This window comes from Onychomys torridus, chromosome 22 (genome assembly GCF_903995425.1).
Source record: "Onychomys torridus chromosome 22, mOncTor1.1, whole genome shotgun sequence".
Classification (NCBI taxonomy): Eukaryota; Metazoa; Chordata; class Mammalia; order Rodentia; family Cricetidae; genus Onychomys; species Onychomys torridus.
In genome coordinates, this window is record NC_050464.1 from 18,473,322 (window position 1) to 18,496,011 (window position 22,690).

General features: G+C 48.7%; 1 protein-coding gene and 1 non-coding gene across 2 annotated transcripts; both read right to left on the reverse strand.

Moving 5' to 3' along the window:
* Positions 1 to 2,348: 2,348 nt before the first annotated feature.
* Positions 2,349 to 2,419, reverse strand: Trnaa-ugc. Its single transcript has one exon. It is a non-coding gene; the product is annotated as a tRNA-Ala (tRNA).
* A 2,220-nt stretch (positions 2,420 to 4,639) lies between these two features.
* On the reverse strand, positions 4,640 to 13,557 carry Mettl27 (methyltransferase like 27). Its single transcript, XM_036172006.1, is given in 7 exon segments — positions 4,640 to 5,917; positions 10,118 to 10,210; positions 12,009 to 12,102; positions 12,104 to 12,145; positions 12,583 to 12,711; positions 13,234 to 13,359; positions 13,510 to 13,557. Coding segments are annotated over 7 exon segments (768 nt in total). The 5' UTR covers positions 13,513 to 13,557; the 3' UTR covers positions 4,640 to 5,636.
* Between the last annotated feature and the right edge of the window lie 9,133 nt (positions 13,558 to 22,690).

The window sequence follows — 22,690 nt, forward strand, 5'->3', positions numbered from 1 at the left end:
TATACAATGTTCTGCCTGCGTGTATGCCTGCACACCAGAAGAGGTCACCAGATCTCATAACAGATGGTTGTGAGCCACCATGTGGTTGCTGGGAATTGAACTCAGAACCTCTGGAAGAGCAGTCAGTGCTCTTAACCTCTGAGCCATCTCTCCAGCCCCACTCTACACCCTTTTTAAAAGTTTATTTATTTTTATTTTATATGCATTGGTGTCTTTTTTTTTTCTCTTCTTCTTCTTTTTTTTTTTGTTGTTTTTTGAGACAGGGTTTCTCTGTGTAGCCCTGGCTGTCCTTGAACTCACTCTGTAGCCCAGGCTGGCCTCGAACTCAGAGATTCACCTGCCTCTGCCTCCCCAGTGCTGGGATTAAAGGCGTGCACCGCTGCTGCCACCACCACCACCGCCACCACCACCTGGCTATGCATTGGTGTTTTGTCGGGTCCCCTGGATGTGGAATTACAGACAGTTGTGAACTGCCTTGTAGGTGCTGAGAATTGAGCCTGGGTCCTCTGGAAGAGCAGCCTCTGCAAGGACTGGTACTGTTCTTAACCACAAAGTCATTTTTCCAGCCCCTCTAGACCTTTTTTTTTTTTTACTTTTTAAAATAGAGTGTCACCCAATGGTCCAGGTTGGCTTAGATTTCACGATGCAGCCCAGGCAAGACTTGAACTCTGTATCCCTCTGCCTCAGCTTCTCAGGTGTCTAGGCGTAAGCTCTTTGTCCCAGGCAGGCCTACAATACTTATTTTCCTGCACTAGCTTCTCATGTGACTCAGGGAAGCCAAATCCGCTCCCTGTCAGCTTAACCACAGATAACATCTTGGGGTGAGGCGGGGCATGACAACTGTTTACTTTGCTCTATTCTGTCCGGGTTTGGATGTAGCCTGGCCTCGCTCAAACTGGTTGATGCCACCAAGTTCTTGGCTTGGGGGCTGAACAAGTTATTTTGACATCCTGGGGCTGCAGACTACAATCTCAGATCAGGCTAAACTACTATTTTCTGACAAGGTTTCTCTGGTCATCCTTCTTCCATAAATCATATCACCCCATTTCTGTCTTTAAATTTTTAAAAAAACATTTATTTATTTCCTATCGTTGCTCTGTGTGTGTGTGTGTGTGTGTGTGTGTGTGTGTTTTGTGGAGGTCGGAGGACAACTTGCTGGAGCTGGCTCTCTCCTGTCATGTGAGTCCTGGAGACTGAACTCAAGTTACCCTCTGAGCCTGTTTCTGTCTCATAAATACCTTGAATTCCTTTTATGGAGGCATGTTTGAGACAGTCTGTGTACTTGTGTGTGTGTGTACGTACACGTACGTAGGTATGAACATATCATATTTCCTTGCTCTCTCTCCACCTTGTTTTTTATTTATTTATTTATTTTTTGAGACAGGGTCTCTTACTGAAGCTGGAGCTCACTGATGGGCTAGACTGGCTGACTAGTGAGTTTCAGTGATTCTCCTGTCTCTGCAACCCTGGCTCTGGGGTTACACAAATACGTGCCATCATGTTTGCCTCAAACAACTAAATGCCGGGGACATGAACTCTTCACACCTGCGTAGCAAGTACCTTACAGGCTCCACCATCTTCCCGGCCTGGTTTTTCAATTTATTTTTTTTGCATTATTTATTTATTTTTTTACTCAGTAGACCAGGCTGGCCTCGAACTCAGCAGAGATCTACCTGTCTCCGCCTCCTGAGGGCCGGGATTAAAGCAGTGTGCACATATTATTTGCAGGTGCTTGCTAGGAGGCCAGAGGTGTCCCCTGGAGTTATAGGCAGTTGTGAGCCACCCCATGTGAGTGCTGGGAACTCTGGCCCTCTGGGAGATCAGGAGAAGCTCTTAATCACAGAGCGATTTCTCCAGTCCCTGAAATTATTATTATAATTCTTGTGTGTACATGTGGGTGCCAGTCCAACAGCATGTGTGTGGAGGTCACAGGGCGACATTGTGGGATCATTTCTTTCTTCCCAGCTTTATGTGGGTCCTGGGGAATCAAAGTCACCAGCTTGCGGAGCAAGGGCCTTTACCTACCGACCTGTCTCACCAGCCCTGCCATTTGTTTTAAAAAAAGTGTTAATTCCATATTTATTGTGTGTGTGCATATGTGAGTATATGTTCTCCATAACACATGCATGGAGGTCAGAGGTCAAACTTGTGGCATTGGATTTCTCTCTCAGTGTGGATCCTGTGGATTGAACTCAGGTTGCGAAGCTTCCAAGTAAGTGTCTGTAGAGCCAATTTGTCAACCCTGTGTTGTTTCTTTGAGATAGGATCTCCTGAAGCCTAGGCTGGTTTTGAACTCCCTACGTAATAGAGACTGGCCTTGAACTCCTGATCCTCCTGTTTCTACGTTTTTGGAGCTGAGGATCGAACCCAGGGCCTTGTGCTTGCAAGGCAAGCGCTCTACCACTGAGCTACATCCCCAACCTCCTGTTTCTACTTCTTGAGTGCTGGATTACAGATATCACTACCATACCTAACTTGAGTTGAGGTTTTAAAATCACATCTCTTAAAATTCATTGCGTTTATTTCTAGTCGGGCTTTTATTTGGGCCGCAGCTCACATATAACGACACGGAGGCTTATTATTAATTATGAAAGCTTGGCCATTGGTTTAGGCTTGTCCCACTAGCTCTTATAACTTAAATTAACCTGCTTTTATTAGTCTACATTCCTCCCCATGGCTCAGTTACCTCTACTCTGTATTGCATGCCCGACCTCTTCAGTGTCTCCCTGGCGTCTCTATCCTGCCGATCCTGCTTCCTCTGCGTCTGGCTGTCGACTCCACCTTTCTTCTTCCCAGAGTCCTGTCTACCTCTGGAAGTCCCTCTAACCTCTCCTGTCTAGCTATTGGTCATTCTGCTCTTTATTAAACCAATCAGAAGGTGCCTTGGCAAAGACACATCTCCACAGTGTACACAAATATTCTGTAATGTCTATTTCTTTACAACTTTATTGTTTTTGTTTTCATTTTCAAAAACATTTTATGTGTATAAGTGTCTTGCCTGCATGTATGTCTGTGCATCATGTGTGTGTGCCTGGTGCCTGCCAAGGGCAGGAAGAAGCCATTAGAGTCCCTGGGACTGGAGTTACAGTTGTGAGCTGCAATGTGGGTGCTGGGAATCGAACCGGGTCCTCTGAAAGAGCAAGAAGTGGTTTTGTTGTTGTTGTTCTTTGTTTGTTTGTTTGTTTGTTTGTTTTTGGAGACTGGGTTTCTCCATGTAGCTTTACGCCTTTCCTGGATCTCACTCTGTAGTTGGGGCTGGCCTTTGAACTCACAGAGATCCGCCTGGCTCTGCCTCCCAAGGGCTGAGATTAAAGATGTGAGCCACCACTGCCCAGCTCTTGTTTGTTTGTTTGAGCTGAGGATCGAACCCAGGGCCTTGTTCTTGCTAGGCAAGCGCTCTACCATTGAGCTAAATCCCCACCCCTTGTTTGTTTTTTTGAGACAAGGTTTCTTTCTCTGTGTAGCCCTGGCTGTCCTGGAACTCTGTAGATCAGGCTAGCCTCATCTCAGAGATCCTCCTGCCTTTACTTCCCTGTGCTGGGATTAAAGGTGTGTGCCACCACACCTGGAACAATGAGTGGTCTTAACTGCTGGGCGACTTCTCTGGCCCCTTTATTTTATGTTTTTGATACAAAACCTCCTGACTCTGTAGCCCAGGTTGGCCTTTAACTCATGATCCTCTTACACCTGCCACCCAAGAGCTGCAAACACACAGGTGATGGCTGGTTAAACCAACACCTTAATATTTTTATCTCTTTCTTTCTTTCTTTCTTTCTTTCTTTCTTTCTTTCTTTCTTTCTTTTTCTTTTTTAAAAAGATTTATTTATTTATTATGTACACAGAAGAGGGCACCAGATCTCATTACAGATGGTTGTGAGCCACCATGTGGATGCTGGGAATTGAACTCAGGACCTCTGGAAGAGCAGTCAGTGCTCTTAATCTCTGAGCCAACTCTCCAGCCCCCTTATCTATTTCTTTATTTGCATGTGTGTGTGTGTGTGTGTGTGAGAGTGTGTATGTGTGTGTGTCTGTGTGTGTGTATGTGTGTGTGTATGTGTGTCTGTGTGTGTCTGTGTGTCTGTGTGTGTGTGTCTGTGTGTGTGTATGTGTGTCTGTGTGTGTATGTGTGTCTGTGTGTGTGTGAGTGTGTCTGTGTGTATGTGTGTGTGTGAGTGTGTGTGTGTGGTGTGTGTGTGCGTGTGTGTGTGTGTGTGTGTGTGTGTGGTGTGTGTGTGTGTGTGTGTGTGTGTGTGTGTGTGTGTGTAGCATGAGTACCTGTGTGAGTGCTACAGTTAATATGTAGAGGGCAGAGGGCAACTTGGAGGGGTCACTTCTCTTCATTCATCACGTGGGTCCTGGGGATCCAGCTCAGGTTATTAGGCTTGGCGGCAAGTGTGGCTTTACCCCCGAGCCACCTTGCTGGTCCTAATTCAATATCTTTTGCAAAATCATTGCTTCAAGAACTGCCACACTGCTGGGGGATGGAAGGGGACTTGGTTGTGTGACAGTAGACAGTCCTCTCTGTTCCTTTTCTTTTTTAAGATTTATTTACTTATACGTATACGGTGTTCTGCCTACATGCCAGAAGAGGGCACCAGATCTCATAGATGGTGGTGAGCCACCAATGTGGGTGCTGGGAATTGAACTCAGGACCTCTTAACCTCTGAGCCATCTCTCCAGCCCTATTCTTCTTTTCTGTATCTGGTATGTGTATAGCTCTTACACCTGAGTGTGGGGGTGTGCCCACACATGCGCAGGAACGTGGAGGCTAGAAGCAAGGTGTTAGATGTCTTCCTCTCTGTCAGTCTCTGCTGTCGGCCTTATTACTTTGAGGCAGGACTGCTCAATGAGGTGAAAGCTGACCGTTTTGGGTCCACCCATTTTCCTACTCCAGCGGTGGTGTTACATGCGGGTGGCCCGTAACTCGTGATATTTATGTGGATGCTGAAGATGTCCTCGTGCTTTGCAAAGCAAACACTCTTACCCACAGGGCTTGCTCCAGCCCCGTGTCCCTGAATTCTGGGTCCAAAGGAATTAGAGGGGTCTTTCCAGTCCTCTGGGACTTACCTAGCAAAGCATTCCTAAGGGGCAGGTTTGGGAACAGGTGTGGCTCTCCTTCTTCCTAAGGGATCGTTGGCCACCAGTCCATGATGGTGGAGGGAGCAGAAGGGGGGTAACAGGGTTCAGACAGCTGTGGATACATCAGAGCTAGCCCTCTGGAATATGACTGAACTTCATTCTAGAGTATAGGAAATCAATGGAATTGGGATTAAGCGGTGCTCGCCTGTCATATAGCTGAATTAGTGGAAGCAGGGCCCTATCAAAATGGCATTAACCTATTATCATGTGGGATTCCAGGAAACAGGGTTTGCAGAGACCTATGTCAAGGGTCATCCTTGAAATAAATCAGGCATCCGGGCCTAGAGACATCCTCCGGATAAGGTTAGGTAGGGAGCAGGAAGCCCCCGATGAGGGGGGAGTCCTTCATGTTGCCAAGCTTGGAGAAAGCTGCCAGGCCATTCATTGGTAGACTGCAACCTCCAACCAGCAGCACCTCCCAACAAGATGGACCTGTTTTCACAGGGCAGAGCAGAGAAGGCCAAGAAGACGGGCCAGGCTAGGACCACACACAGGGATCAGTGGTCAACCCGGGCCTGGACACTGAGCCTCCCTCCCTCCCCCTGGGCTCTCTCCTGCTTTCGGTAAAGGTATATGATGCCAGAGATGAAGCTGTCGTTGGCACCAGTGCCCAGCCCTGTCTCCTGTTCTGAGGTCGCCAGTTCCCAGTGCTCCACAGGCTGGGCCACCAGACGTTCCCATGCTCCAGCCTGCTCCAGGGAGTCTAAGGTTGCTTCCAGTGCCTCCTTGTAGGGAAGGTTGGATGGGTTGCTCCTGGTAGTCAGACATACGAGTCCACCTGCGGGGGCGGGGGAGGGAGCAGGTGAGCTGGATGAATATACGGGAGTCTCTGCTCAAGACTTCAGTTCCAGGCCAGCTTCCCACCTCCAGGGTTTGGGCTTAAAGTGGCCTCCCCCAGCAATCCCTTCAGTTTCCTCAACCTGGTAGTTTCCCATGGCCCTTACTAAAAAAAAAATTGGAGGGAGGCTGCAGATGAAATCATAGGCCTCACTGGGCGGTGGTGGCGCACGCCTTTAATCCCAGCACTTGGGAGGCAGAGGCAGGCGGATTTCTGTGAGTTCGAGGCCAGCCTGGTCTCCAAAGTGAGTTCCAGGAAAGGTGCAAAGCTACACAGAGAAACCCTGTCTTGAAAAACAAACAAACAAACAAACAAAAGAAATCATAGGCCTCAAACATGCTCAAAAAGACATTACAGCCGACCATGCCTCTAGCCCCTCACTGGGGGATTCTAGGCAGGTGCTCTACCACTGAACCACACCCCAGCCCCTCACTGGGGGGTTTTAGGCAGGTGCTCTCCTACCGTGCTCATCCACTGAACAAAGTCTTCTGTCATGAGAATTTCTAGGTGAGCATTCTACTGTTGAAGTATATCCCCAGTTCTTTCTTTCTTTCTTTCTTTCTTTCTTTCTTTCTTTCTTTCTTTCTTTCTTTCTTTCTTTCTTCCTTCCTTCCTTCCTTCCTTCCATCCATCCATCCATCCATCCATCCATCCACTATCTATCTATTTACTTATTGATTTTTCAAGACAAGGTTTCTCTGTGTAGCCCTGGCTGTCCCGGAACTTGCTTTATAGACCAGGCTGGCTTCAAACTCTGAGATCCCCCTGTGTCTGCCTCCCAAGTGCTGGGACTAAAGGCATGTACCCCCTCTGCCCAGCTATAGTTCTTTTAATGTTTGCCTTTTTTTTTTTTTTTTTTTTTGAGACAGGGTTTCTCTGTAGCTTTGGAGCCAGTCCTGGACTAGCTCTGTAGACCAGGCTGGCCTCGAACTCACAGAGATCCACCTGCTTCTGCCTCCAGAGTGCTGGGACTTCAGGTGTGTGCCACCACCGCCCGGCTTAATGTTTGCTTTTGAGACAGGATCTTGCTAAGTTGCCCAGGCTGTCTTAGGAGTCACTGTGTATCACAGGCAGGCCTGGACTTTGAGATTCTGCTGCCTCAGTATCCTTAGTAGTTGAGATGATGGGTCTATAGTACTAGGTCAGGTTCCTATGCAACCCCCTAATGCCCAAGTGTCCTTTCCTTGGTAGGGTCAGGGAATTCCATGCTGGCTGCTAACCCAGCCCCATTAAAGACAAGCTTGGATCTAAGGGGACAGTAGGAAGATACATGAGCTTTGGTCCTTGGACAAGACCGATCATTTCTTTGTGTCTAAGTGTTTTTGCAGGCATGGTGTGTGTGTGTGTGATAATTTTGTTTCATGGGACAGAGTACATGTGTGTGCATGTGTGTACATATGGGTGGGAAAACCCTGGCTGAACCAAGCCTGGCAGCTCAGGTCTATTATCCCAGCATTTAGCAGCCTCAGGCAGGAAGAACAAAACAAAACAAAACAAAAAATAAGAGAGCTTATTTAATTTTTTTTTATGTTTATGGGTGTTTTGCCTCCATGTATGTCTATGTACCACGTGTGTGTAGTGCCCACAGAGGCCAGAAAAGGGCATTAGGTCTCCTGGAACTGGAGTTACAGAAAGTTGTGAGCCACCGTGTGGGTGCTGGGAATCAAACCCGGGGCCACACTGAATAAATCACCTTTCACAGCTTCTCACTATCACTTGATTATTTATTTATTTCACTATTATCTATCTATCTATCTATCTGTCTATCTATCTATCTATCTATCTATCTCTATCTATCTATCTATCTGTCTGTCTGTCTATCTATCTATCTATCATCTATCTATCTATCTATCTATCTATCATCTATCTATCTATCTCTATCTATCTGTCTGTCTGTCTGTCTATCTATCTATCTATCTATCTATCTATCTATCTATCTATCTATCTATCCATCCATCCATCCATCCATCCATCCATCTATCTATCTATCTATCTATGAGGCAGGGTTTCTCTGAGTATCCTTGGCTGTCCTGAAACTCTGCAGAGCATGCTGGTCTCAAACTCACAGGTCTGCCTGCCTTAGTCTCCAGAATGCTGGGACTAAAAGCACGCACTACCGCAACCCAGCAACTTGGTTTTAAGATTTATTTATTTATTTATGATGACTACAGTGTTCTGTCCACAGGCCAGAAGAGGGCGCCAGATCTCATTACAGATGGTTGTGAGCCACCATGTGGTTGCTGGGAATTGAACTCAGGACCTCTGGAAGAGCAGTCGGTGCTCTTAACCTCTGAGCCATCTCTCCAGCCCGCAACTTGGTTTTAATTGATCTGTTGGAGATGGGTGGCTGGGCTCAATTTGTTGGGGCTGTTGGGATCCAAGCTTTCACCCTCACTTTCTTTGGTGGGGGAAAAGGTGGGGTGTGATGACCAAAAACTTTTTTATTTTTATTTTATGTGCATGAGTGTTTGCCCACATGTATGTATGTGGACCATATGCATGGCTGGTGTAGTGGGCAACCAGAAAGGGTACTGGATTCTCTGCAACTGTTGCACACAGTTGTAAGCTGTCATGAGTGCTGGGAATTGAACCTGGGTCCTCTGCAAGAGCAGCCAGTGATTGTTACCCTGAGCCATCTCTCCATCCCAACACAGAACTTTAATTCTAGTACTCTGGAGGCAGAGGTAGGTAAAACTTTATGGATTTGAGGCCAACCAGGGCTACACAGTGAGACCTTGCTGAGCCTGGCTGAGTCAAGAAGCCCTGGCTGGAGGGAGGAGGGACTTTGTCCTAGCAGCTGCAGTGTGCCCAGTATGGTTGGTTTCTGGCAGATGGGTTGAGGGAGGCTGGGGTGCTGCTGGGGGTTGGGGTGGGGGACTCAGGCTGGAACAGGAGAGACTGTTTTGTTTAGGTTCATGCAACGGGCATTTCCAGTGCTTCTGGGCCCAACCCATGCCACAACAGATGACCCTGCTGATGTCCTGACTTTTCTTGGCCTCTCTGAAACAGAATCCTGCCTGGACATGCCTAGGTTTAGCTCCAGGAGTGGGGCTTGGGAGAGGAAGTATTATTAGCTCACAGCTTCCTCATTCTGACCTCAGGTCAGGCCAGGTAGACCCTCTTCTGGATCTTTCTTATCTCTTCCCAGTGACTTCTTCCAGGCAACTCCTTACTGTGAACTCCCACCTTCTGTGAATGCCCTGCCCCAACCCTTGAAAATGCAACTTCATTCTGAGAGTGCTAAGACCTCTCTGCCTTCTCTGGAACCTCCCAGGGAGGGGCTGGGGTGTGGCTCAGTGGTAGAGCACCTGCCTAGAATCCCCCAGTGAGGGGCAGGGTGTGGTTCAGTGGTAGAGCACCTGCCTAGAATCCCCCAGTGAGGGGCTGGGGTGTGGCTCAGTGGTAGAGCACCTGCCTAGAATCCCCCAGTGAGGGGCTGGGGTGTGGCTCAGTGGTTAGAGCATCTATGTAGAAAGAATCCCTCAGGGGGCTAGGGGCATGGTTCGGCCATAGAGTTTCTTCCTAGAACGGCCTAGTGAAGGATTGTAGGGCATGAACCCCACTTGAGACCCTAAGTTCCCTGTCCAGCACCATAAGAAAGCCCCAGCCTGCTCCACCCCTCAGTGTGTGAACTCATCCAAGCTGTTCCCATTGTCATCTTGCATGAGTAGTCCTGGACCTGTGCCAGGAAAAGAAGACTACGGAGTAAGAGCAGCCCCCAAATCAGTAAAGGGCACTGGCAGATGGAGCTGAACTGATCTCTACTGTGTACCAGGGCTGAAGCAAAGGCCGAGGGGACATGACGATACCCAACTGTCGTTGTAGTCTGATGGGGGAGGGATCCCAGGGACCACATCATTTGGTTAAGAAACGGAACAAAGGCCAGAAGGGTGGCACTCTGTCTGGTTGCCCAGTGGATAGCAGGTGAGCTGGCTACCTGTCTGCCCTTATCCTGTGCCTGCCTCTGTTGGTGGCAGCCAGGGTGGAGCACAGACTGGCAGGTGGTGAACTGGGAAGCTGTGTGGTAGTGGATACCCCTGGTCCTACCCTTCCTTAGCCTGAGTGAGTCCAGGGTCTGCGTGCTGTGGAGAGGGGGAAGGGCTGCACCTGGGGGGTGGGAGTTGGCTGGGTGTGACTTACCTGGCTTGGTGACTCTTAGGAGCTCAGGAACGGCACTGCAGGGCACTTGTCCCTCACTGAGGGCACCCACTATGATCACAGCGTCAAAGGTCCCTGCGTGTGGGGTGGGGTGGAGAGGCGTGGCGATTACTATTGATTGTCAACTTAACGGGGATCTGGGAGACAAATCTCTGGGCTTGTCTGTGAGGGAGTTTCTAGACTGAGCTAATTTAGGAGGTTAGACCTGCTTTAAGGGTAAATGGCGCCATCCCATGGCTGGGGTCCTGGACGGAAGAGCAAGGAGAACTCTAGTTCCGCACCAGCGTTCACCTCTTTGCTTCCTGACTTCAGCAGCCTCATGTTCTTGCTGCCGTGACTTCCACACCAGGATGTGGGGAACCCAAATGAAACCCTTCTTCCCTGAATTTGCTTTAAAATAAAATCACTTTATTTTGAATCAATTAATCAATTTAAATTTGATCTTACATGTATGGGTGTTTTGCCTGAGTGTATGTTTGTGCTTTGCCTGCATGTAGCACCCACAGAGGTCAGAAGAGGGTAGCTGACATGTCCTCTAGAATGGAGTTACAGAAGGTTGTGAGCCGCTGTGTGGGTGATGGGAATGGAACCCAGGTCCCCTGCAAAATCATCAAGTGTTCTTAACTGTTGTGCTGTCTCCAGCTCACTTGTTTTATATTTTTAATTATGCGTAGATGTGCATGGATATGTGCACATGCCTGTAATGCCCTTTGAATCCAGAAGAGGGCACTGGATCCCTTGGAATTGGAGTTACCCACCATTGTGAGTTTGCTTGACTGGGGTGCTGGGAACAGAACTTGATTTCTCCACAAGATTTTAAGATTTTAACTGCTGAGCCATCTCCCCAGCCCAGTTACTTTTTTTTTTTTTTTAAAGATTTTTTTTCAATTATTTTATTTTTGGTTGTGAGCCTAGCCTTCAACAGCTGCCGACACATCTCTCTAGCCCCATTTTTATTATTTTAAATTACATGTATGCATGTGTGTCTCTGTGTGGGTATGTGCACATACATGCAGGTGCTCACGTTGACCAGAGGCATCATATCTCTCTGGGATTGGAGTAACAGGGAATTATAAATCTTCTGGTATAGGTGCTGGGATCCAAACTCAGGTCCTCTGCAAGAGCAGAGTGTGATTTTCACCATGGAACCATCTCTTCTCTCAAGAATTTCATGTCTTTTGTTTTGTTTTGTTTCTCTGTGTAGCTTTGGAGCCTGCCCTGGAACTCACTCTGTAGACCAGGTTGGCCTTGAACTCACAAAGATCCACCTGCCTCTGTCTCCCGAGTGCTGGGATTAAAGGTTTGTGCCATCACTAACCTTGCTAATTTCATGTCTTGTTTTGCTTGTGACCCACTCACTGAGTTTAACTGGGTGTGGCCTGCATGAGCTTGGTGTGTGTGTGTGTGTGTGTGTGTGTGTGTGTGTGTGTTGGGGTGGGGGATAACTGGAGCATGGGCAACTTTACCAGTGGCTACACCACAGAAAAAAAAATGACTGTCTCAGAGTTGGGGATTTAGCTCAGTGGGTTCGATCTTCAGCTCAAAAAAAAAAAAAAAAAAAAAAAAGAACTATCTCACCCCCAGCAATTGCCTGTAGCTCCTAGGGATGGGTGGGACCTTATGATTCAATTGCTTCTGTTTAGTATTTCGTCCCAGCATGAAGAAAAGTAATCAATAGACGATGTCATGTATGCACTGGGTATAGATAGACCTCAGGCACACGTAGAATCTGACCTTGTATGTGAAATGAGGTGACGTCAGACTCTGGATTGGAGGGGAGGGCACAGTCGCATTGGACTCAGGTGAAGATGGAGACTGGACAGAGGGCATATTCTTAGTTATGTGGGTGAGGGTGGAGCGGAGCAGGAAGTACCTTCAGGGTTGGGCAGCGGCTCCTGGCCCAGGGTGCAGAGGCTGAGGCGGTGGTACAGGCCACGTGCCTGGGCCTGCTTCAGCATTTCAGGGCTTTCCATCTATGCCCTGCACCTGGAGGAAGCCCCGAGCCTGCAGCTGGGAGAGAAGGTGGTATCAGTCATGGCTCATCGCCTGCCACTGCTCAGCTGGGTCCTTGTACGTTATGACTAACGAGCCAGAGATAGAGGATGGGTTCTTGGTTAAGGAACGACAGGAGATGTAAGCAGTAGGGAGCTAGGTGTGGTGGCTCAGGCTTGCCATCCTAGCTATTCTGGAGGCTGAGGCGGAAGAATCCTGAGTTCAAGGCCAGCCTGGGCAACTTAGTGAGACCCTCTCTCAAAATAAAAAGCAAACTAAAGGACTGAGGGTGTGACAGAGGGCTCATCAACAACCACCCAGTGAAGGCTGGGGCATGATTTAGTGATAGAGTACATGCTTAGAATCTCTCGGTGAGGGGCTGATTCAGCAGTAGCATGTTGGAGGCCCTGAATGCTGAAGAGAAGGCAGGGCATCGTCATATCAGAAGGTCTTACCTCCACAGCCACCAGGCCAGTGCCACAGGCCACATCCAGGATCAAGGCATCGTGGGGTGGACCCCGAAGGGCGCGACTGAGACAATCCACAGCAAGGTAAGGGGCTCGGTACTTCAAAGCAGCCACGTCCTAGGGACAGAGCATTTAGTCTAACATCCTCTAGTGCCCTCATGGTCCGAGGACTCTCTTTGTCGGGTGCCTACGCGCCTGCCGGTTTGAGCTGATGTGTGTTGGAGTTTGGGTCCTTCTGGGACCCCAGTAACAGAAGACCCAGGCTTGAAGTGTCTTTTACTGTCAAGGGTCACCATACCAGTGGGACTCAAGCTGGCAGAAACTGGCTACGGGCTGTGGCACCTCTTAGCGGGTCTGTCTGTATTGAGTGATGTCTCAATAGCGCCTCCTGCAGGCAGTCTGGGTTGCAGTATTAAGAGGGATCTTTCTTGGCTCAAATAGGGGACGTCCAATCCAGAGTCAGAGGGGGTTGCTTAGGGGCCTGTAGTGGAGCAGGTTGCTAAGGAGCACGTCTAGAAGGTTTTTCCCAGGTCTCTTCTCAGTTCCCAGTTTCCCCGGGATGCACGGGTACTATTGTCGCTTTGCACATAAAAAACACAATCTGGGCCACAAAAATCAAGAACCCCTCCGTGTTTTCACCTGGTCGTACTCGGTAGCCCAGTCGTCATAGAAGCGGAGCTTGCAGGCTAGGTCGGTGATACCGTGGGAGGTCCCGATCCGGGCCAGTACTTGGGGTAGCCTCCCAGCCTCCTCCCGAGTCATCTCCTGTGGGGACAAGACCCACCCAGTGATGAGGTCCACCACAGTCTCCCGTCCTCCCTCACCCGGCGGAGGAGGATGTTAGCAGAGCTCCAACGCCTTCCCACGTCACATACAGGACCCTGAGCGGGAGATGGCGGGAGCGGACTTGCACACCATGGGAATGTTTGTAGAGGGAGGGTTGATAGATGGGGTGCTCCCGCACAGGGAATGAGGACTGCACCTCAGCCTGTCCATCCCCGGGCTGGATCGGCGTGTGTATGTGGGGTCTTCCTCACCGCAGGGGGCTCCAAGGAGCTGAAAGCTCAGAACTCACAGCGCGGATTCTCCCTTTCCGGGGCAGATGGGCAAAGGAACAGGAGGAGGGGCGGTGCAGAGAGTCTGGCCCCGCCTCCAGCATCCGACGATTGGGTTTCCGTGAGAGAAAACAGCCAATCAAAGGAAAGGGATGACAGCCGCCCCCTACTACGAGCCAATGAGCGTACAGCTCTGGTCCTCCCTGCTTGGGAAGGTCTCAAACTCTCCCAAGCGGATTTCTTTCTTTCTTTTCTTTTCTTAATTTCTTTCTTTTCTTAATTCCTCCCTCCCTCTCCCTCCCCCCTCCCCCTCCCTCCCCCCTCCCTCCCTTCCTTCCTCCCTCCCTCCCTTCCTTCCTCTCTCCCTCCCTCCCTCCCTCCCTCCCTCCCTCCCTCCCTCCCTCTCTCTCTCTTTTCTTCTACAAATAAATAACTTTTTAGAGACAAAGTCTCGCAAGGTATCCCTGGATGACTTGGAATTCCTTCTGTTGACGAGGCTGACTTGGAACTCACAGAGAACCTCCTGCATCTGCCTCCCAGGCACTAGGAGGAGTACCCTTGTCGCCGCTCCAGGCTAGAGTGTTTTTTAAAAATATTTACTTATTTGGGGATTGTGTGTGGCGGATCTTGTCTCTCTTCCCACCCGGTAGGTCCCAAGGATGGGATTGTCAGGCTTGGGTGCCTTTACCTGCTGAGACATCTCACCGGTCCCAGTTTAAATTTTTTTTTTTTTTTTCTTCCTAGACAGGGTTTCCCTGTGTAGCTTTGCGCCTTTCCTGGAACTCACTTGGTAGACCAGGCTGGCCTCGAACTCACAGAGATCCGCCTGGCTCTGCCTCCCGAGTACTGGGATTAAAGGCCACTGCCTCAGCTATTTTTTTTTTTTTTATTTTTAAATTGTTTCATGCGGCTCAAGTTGGCTTTAAACTTTCCAAGTAGCCAGGGATGACCCTGAATCTCACATCCTCCTGCCCCCTACCTCCCAAGGGCACTGAACTCAGGGCTTAGTGTATGCAGACAAGCACTCTATCAACTGAGCTATAGCCCCAGGCTTTGAATGTATTTTATTTCAATTAATTAATTTAAACTACTTTATTTTTTTTAGGAAGTGTTTCACTGTTCATCAGAGGTGACACAGCCACGCACGGGTATTGAGAATGACAAATTGTTTAGTTCATGGGGAAAACTGAATTTTAACGTAAAATTTTTTTTGTTGTTTTATTTTGAGATGGGGTTTCTCTGTGTAACAGCTCTGGCTGTCTCGGAACTCTCTATATAGACCAGGCTGGACTTAAACTCAAAGAGATCCATCTGCCTCTGCCTCCTGAGTGCTGGGATTAAAGGTGAACACCACCATGGCCAACAGTATTTATAATTTAAATATCAGTCTTGGTACTGGTTATCTTACTGGACAGAACAGTTTTAACCAGGAACCTGGGCCGGTAGCTCAGTTGATATTTGTCCCACAGTCACGCAGCTCTGGGTTCAATCCCCAGCAACACGTAAAACTGGGTGTGGTGAAGCCTGGTGGTGGTAGCGCACGCTTTTAATCCCAGCACTCCGGAGGCAGAGGCAGGTGGATCTCTGAGAGTTCAAGACCAGCCTGGTCTACAGAGTGAGTTCCAGAACAGGCACTAAACTACACAGAGAAACCCTGTCTTGAAAAAAAAAAACAAAAAACAAAACAAAAAAAAACCCAAACCAAACCAAAACATCTGGGTGTGGTGATGCACTTGAGAGGTGGGGGCAGAAGAATCAGAAACTCAAGGTCATTCTCTGTCTGTGGATTTCTGCTTCAGGCAAGGCCATTCTAAGCAGGAAACCAAGGAGTGAGGCAGGCGTGGTTGGAAGAGGACGTGGATAATTCTAGAAAGTGAAATTTGAGGTTTCTGTGATATTTGCATCAAAGAGTCTAATGTGGTGGGGAGGTCATTTTGTTTTGTTATGTTTTTGAGACAAGGTCTTACTCTGAGGCCCAGGTTGGTCCAGGACTCCAAATCCTCCTGCCTCAGCCACCCCCAGAGTGCTGGGATTGCTGGTGTCAGATACCAACCCAGACCTGAGCTCAGAAGAGAAGCCAAGTGGGGACACATTGAGGGTCCAGAGTGTACGACCAGGTGGCAGCTGGCTGTGCTGAGGAGGGAGTGAGTCAGGACCCCGGTGAGGACTTCCAGCACTTCATGGGACAGTAGAAAAGGGGGCTTTGTGAGTCTTGGATGTCGCTCAGTTGGTAAAGTGCTTGCCTAGCACGCATGAAGACCTGGGTTCCGTTCCCAGCACCGCATCAACCAAGTGTGGCAGTGCACACCTGTGATCCCGGCATTCAGGGAGGCGGAGGCAGGAGGATCAGAAGTTCCACGTTTGCTGAGTGGTGGTGGCACATGCCTTAAATCCCAGCACTTGGGAGGTGGAGGCAGGTGGATCAGAAGTCCTGTGTTATCCTGAGCTGCATAACAAGTTTGAGGCTAGCCTGTGCTACCTGAGGCCATGTCTTGAAAATAAAAGGGCAGGGTAAGCCGGGGTGATGGAGAACACAAAGCTGGGGTGGACACACACACAAAGCCACGTCTTAGAGAAGTCCAGAGGCAGCCCTGGTCTTACACTGTCAAAGAGGGAACCGAATGACAGCTGCTGAGGGTCGCAGAGACCGCTCAGCCGATAAAGACGCTTGCTGACAAGCCTCACCGCCTGAGCTCCACCCCTGGCATCCTGGGGGGAAAGGAGAGAACTGGTTCCTGGCAGTTTTTCCTTGGCCTTCCACCTGTGCCCTATGGCACACACCCCGCCACGCCCCCCATAAATAAATATAACAAAAATAATGCTGCAAAAGCGGGAATTAAGACCTGAGCAAGAATTTGGAGTTTTGGAAGACTCCTTTCATGTAAGTGTGGCCACGTGAACAGAAATTGGACGTCCACCAAGCAGATCTGGACCGTGAACATCTGCATGAAACATCTGCATGACCTTTCTTGGAGAGAGGCCTCCAAAACTCCAAAGATAGTGTGGTCACTGGATGAAGGGGCATGGATTTCCAAATGTGTGTGTGAGGCAGGGCCCTTACACCCACCTGCAATATTCTAGAATAAGACACAGAGTTACACTGTGGGCTGCTACTGAGATCCTGGGAGTGGGCTAATGAGAATGGTCACATACACCGCACACGGAAGCTAGGATAATCGTTATTATCTTTTGGTCGTGTTGGCGATGGAACCTGAGGGTTCATCCATGCCAGGCAAGTACTCTTCTCTGAGAGACATCCACAGGATATTTTTGGTGCTTTTGGTAGTGGACCTGACACTACAATGGGAAACCCCAGATTTCAATGTTTGCATGGAACTTCCCAGAAACAAGCCACACCCACGATGAACATGCTACAAGGCTGATTGACAGGTTAGAATTCAATGTTTTAGGAGAGTTGGAATGCTGCAGGTCCAGAGTCTTAGCCCCTTAAATAGCCATGTATTGCCTACCTCTGTGTGTGACCTAACACCCTTATGATTATCACATGAAGCCTCTAGGAATGTGAAAACAGACCCCTACCTTCTACCAACTGAAAGCAAGAAGGTCCCGAGAGGCCTGGTGCAGAGCTCTCTTTGTTTTGCTTCAAGTTACCTACCTGGTGTACCCACAAATGTATTTTTTTAAATTAAATTACAGAGTTAGGCTATGGTGGCACTTGTCTTTAATCCTAGCACTTGGGAAGCAGAGGCAGGCTGATCTCTATGAGTTCCAGGCCAGTCTGGTCTACAGAGTGAGTTTCAGGACAGCCAGGGCTTGTAGCAGGAATCATAAAGAGTCTTATAATTAAAATCAAACCTGAGCCAGGTATTGGGGTGAATGCTGGAAGATCAGAGAGACAGAACAAGCCACAGCTTCCTCACCTCTCCAGTTCCTCAGCTGGACTTGTTTCCTCAGACTGCAAGCTTCTCAGTCCTCATCCAAATCGATCTCAGCTGAACTGTACTGCTCCAAAGCCTAAAAGCTTAACCAGCCAAATGCTTAGCCAGCCAAATGCTTAACCAGCCAAATGCTTCTAGTTTCTGGTCTTCACACCTTATATAATCTTTCTCTTTCTGCCCCCACTCCCTGGGATTAAAGGCTCGCTTTCTGGGATTAAAAGTGTGTGTTTTCATGCTGGCTGAATCCATGAACACACAGAGATCCACCTAGCTCTGCCTCCCAAGTGCTGGGATTAAAGGCATGCACCACCACCGCCCAGCTTCTGCTATGGCTTGCTCTGACTCATTTTCTAGCCACCATTTTTGGCTCTGTATCTAGTGGCTGTCTGTTTTCTGACCCCAGATAAATTTATTAGGGTGCACAATATTTTGGGAAACACAATACCACCACAAGGGCTACACAGAGAAAAGAAATACGTTATCTCTTCATTTATGCATTTACTTTGTGTGTGTGTGTGTGTGTGTGTGTGTGTGTGTGTGTGTGTACAGCAGAGGAATCAGGTCTCTCTCTGTCGTGTGTGTTACAGGGATTGAAGTTAGGTTGCAGTGTGGTAGGAAGAGCCCTTACCTGCTGAACCATCTTGACAGCTCCAGCCAACGTATTTGGAGGGTGTTTTGACTTATGACTTCCCTTGTTTTGTTACGACAAAAGCGTCATAACAATCTGTGCTCCTGGAACATGCTTCCCCAAATTTGGCTCCAGAAAGAAAGTATCTTGGTCCCATTTGAGGTGGTCATGCATTTTAGGTTAAAATTAAATTAATTTAATTTTATGTGCATTGGTGTCTTCTCTGCATTCATGTCTATGTGAGTGTTGTTGGATCTTCTGGAAGTGAAGTTACAGACAGTTTTGAAATGTCATCTGCTGGGAATTGAACCCAGGTCCTCTGGAAGAGCAGCCAGTGCTCTTAACTGCTGAGCCATCTCTCCAGCCCCCAATTAAAAACATTGAAAAAAAAAAAGAATCTGAATTTAATGTGGTGTGCATATTTGTTTGTTTGTTTGTTTGTTTTTTGAGACAGGGTTTCTCTGTGTAGCCTTGACTGTCCTAGAACTCTCTCTGTAGACCAGGCTGACCTCAAGAGATCCACCTGCCTCTGCCTCCAGAGTGATGGGATTAAATTGTGCGACACCACCGCCTGTTGGTAGTGCATATGTTTTGTTTTGTTTTCTTTTTGGTACTGCATACCTTGAATCCCTTTTAATCTTTGTAGTTTGAAGCCAGCCTAGTCTACATAGAGAAGTCTGGACCAGCCAGTGCTTTGTTTAAAAAACAAACAAACAAACAAACAAACAAACAAAAAACACTGTAGCAGAGGCAGGTGGATCTCTTTGAGTTCCAGGACAGCCTGGTCTATATGGAGGGATCCTGTCTCAAATAAATAAATAAAATAGAGTAAAAATTAAAAGCTGGGCAATGGTGGCGCACACCTTTAATCCCAGCACTTGGGAGGCAAAGGCATGGGGATCTCTGAGTCCGAGACCAGCCTAGTCTACAGAGAGAGTTCCAGGACAGCTGGGGCTACATAGAGAAAACCTGCCTTGACAAAAACAACAACAGGGGCTGGAGAGATGGCTCAGTGGTTATGAGCATCTGACTGCTCTTCCAGAGGTCCTGAGTTCAGTTCCCAGCAACCAAAGGTGACTCACAACCATCTGTAATGAGATCTGGTGCCCTCTTCTGGCCTGCAGGCGTACATGCAGGCAGAACACTATATGTAATAAAAAAAATACAATCTTTAAAAAAAAAAAAGAATGCCAGGAAGATGACCTAATAGGTAAAAATGTGCTTTCTGCTAAGCCTGCTGGCTTGAGTTCAATCCTTGGGATTTGCATGGAAAGAGAAAACCACTTCCTGAAGCTGTCCTCTGACCCCCACATGTACCCCCTTTCATACAGTGCCTCACAGTGTGATGACCCTCAACCGTACAATTATTTTCCTTGCTACTTCATAACTGTCATTTTGCTACTGCTATGAATCATAATGTAAATATTTTTGGAGATAGAGGTTTGCCAAAGGGGTCGTGATCCAACGATTGAAAACCACTGATCTTACATACCACTATGTAAGTTAGGCACCGGCTGTCTTTTTTGGGGTCTGTTTGTTCTTGGTCTGACCTCAGCACATCGTGTGGCCCTCAGGAGGGTCCTGCCAGGGTCACTGACTATTGGGAGATTGGACAAGCAAGGACTGAGCTTGGCTGGCTGCTGGCAGCCCTGGGGCATTTTCTGATTCATTTTTAACACCCAAGGCTTTCGATTGTTGCTGAAAGTTATGTAGAGAATTGGCTATCCTAGAAAACCATCCGGTTATTGATCACTGTGGGACCAGGAGGCTCAACCCCCAAGGGGACTCCAGATTGGTGAAGTGTGGTTTGGATGCTCTGCTACCCTGGGAACTTGTAAGTCCTGACGAACTGCAGTTGGTGGCTCTTCTTCCCATCAGGCTCCCCTTTAAATAAATACAAGTCTCACAAAATTGCTCGCTGACTGCTATGCTCGGCTGGGAAATTCCACCACTCCTTGTGCAGGCAAGTTGTGAGCTGTGAGTGTGGTATGGAGAGGGGAGAGATGCCCGTGGAAGGGCAGATGGTCTGGCTGTTCCCGTGAGGCTGAGTGACTCCCAGGAATGCAAGTGTGTTGTGGGAACTCTGTAAAGGGCGGCTTGGCCAAATGGGCGGAGTCTTCATTAGAGAAGACCCGGATGCCGAGGCGCAGATGCGCCCTCTCTTGGACTGCGGAGGGGCTGGCTTGCCGAAGCCATGGAGAAAGTGCAGCTTGGTGACCTTAGCGGATTGCTGTGCCCCTGGGATAGCTGACACGCAGCTGGACTCTTCTTTCTGACCTGTAATTATTGTGCACGGATTTTGTCTGTCGATAAAGGGAATGTATTTCCCCAAGTTTTCCTGATTACAGGTGTCTCTGTTACTTTTCTCTCTGCTGTGACAGACTATTTGACAAAGCAATTTGAGGAAGGAAGGGATTATTCTGGCTTATACTTCCAGGGCACAGTCCATCCTGGTGGGGAAGGCATTTTGGCAGGAGGGCCAGGCAGCGGGTCACATGGCATCCTCATTCGGGAGGCAGAGAGAGATGCATTCTGGTACTCAGCTCACTTTCTCCTTTTTATTCAGTCTGGAACTCCCGCCCAAGCACCCTCAGGATAGGTCTTCCCAACAACTCAGTTAATATAGAAACTCCCTCACAGACATGTCCAGAAGTTTGTTTCCATGGTAGTTCTAAATTCTTTCAAGTTGACAAGATTACCCATCACCTCTGTATAGCACTGTAGGTAACCTGGCTATTCCCGAGGATACCCACTATCAGTACTTCATGGAAGGTCCCTGTGTGGGGGTGGAGAGGGAAGATAGTCCTTTCCTATGTCATGGCCTCAGCTCCTCCTCGAAACCAGTACCTGGTGATGGACCTGGTTGGGATGAAGGATGCCATGCTACCTGGTTCTGGGGGATGCTGATCCCACGGAGGAGATGGGGTGTGTTCTGTCTTGGGCTAACTTCAGACCCTGACCCAGAGAGAGCTATCATAAAGTATTCAGCGTGGGGATGGATGTTGGGTAGGGAAGGGGAGGGGGCTTTTTTGGAGGGAAGTGGCAGAGGGAGGAAGGATCAGTGGTGGTCTTACAGTATCTGTCATGTGGGAAGGGAGGGGTCTTCCAGGCTGGACAGAGTAAAGACCAGTTAAAGAGTGATCAGCTTGGCCCAAGAGGGCTCTTTCCTCTTGGGAAGGTGGTAAGCGTGACCTTGGAGTGTCAGGAATGGAGAAGGAGCTCTTGGCTCAGGCTGAGATGGTGGTAGTCACCCTGGCCATGCACTTCAGCACCTCTGGGCAGCTAATGAACCCCACTGAGGTGTTCTGTACTCCATCCTGAGACAGGAGACTGAGTCCCTGGGACCGCATGAAATGTGGTTAGTATTTTGGGGGAACGGAACTTTACCACTTTTTTCCCCCTGGCTTCTCTGAAATGAGGACATACTATGTAACCTCAGACTGGCCTGGTACTCAAGCTCTTCCTGTTTCAGACTCTTCAAGATGCTGGGCTGGTGTCAGTCACCATGCTCCTCTGTTCTGGGGGGTCCCTTTAATGGCTGAGTTTTCTTGTGTGTATGTGTGTGCATGTTCATGTATGTGTGTGGGGGGTGTATGTCTGTACACATCAATGTAGAGGGTAGAGGTCAACCAAGAATGTGTGTCCTCAGGCACCATCCACATGGTTTTTATTTTTGGGTTGTTTTGTTTTGTTTCGAAGCCGTGTTTCTTTGTGTAGCTTTGGAGCTTATTCTGGAACTCACTTGGTAGACCAGGTTGGCCTCGAACTCACAGAGATCTGCCTGGCTCTGCCTCCTGAGTGCTGGGATTAAAGGCATGTGCCACCACTGCCCAGCCACATGGTTTTTTGATACGAGTGTTCTCCCTCAGCCGGGCGGTGGTGGCGCATGCCTTTAATCCCAGCACTCAGGAGGCAGAGCCAGGTGGATCTCTGTGAGTTCGAGGCCAGCCTGGTCTACCAAGTGAGTTCCAGGAAAGGCGCAAAGCTACACAGAGAAACCCTGTCTCAAAAAACAAACAAACAAACAAACAAACAAACAAACAAACAAACACGAGTGTTCTCCCTGGCTTGGAACACACCAATCCAGGTAGGCTGGCTGGAATCCTCTTGTCTCTGCCTCCCCAGTGCTGGGATTACAAGCATGCACAGACATACCTACCTGTCCTATCATCCATCCATCCATCCATCCATCCATCCATCCATCTATCTATCTATCTATCTATCTATCTACTGGATTTCTGGGAATTGAACTTGGGTTCCTATGCTTATACGCCAAGCGCTCTTTTTGGGGGGCCATTCTAAGCTCATCGGAGAGAGCAGGCTGACCAGGTGGAGCGGTCTGAGCAGAACTGTAGCCTTGAAGGTTGCTGCCAATGAGAGTCTGCACCAAGATGGGAGAGAGGGATGAGGAGGGGCTCAGGATCCATTGTGAGGACCTCAGGAACTTCACACTTGGTCAGTGTGCTGCTCTCTACCTTTCTGGTTTGTTTATTCCTGGATTGCGCTCAGACTGT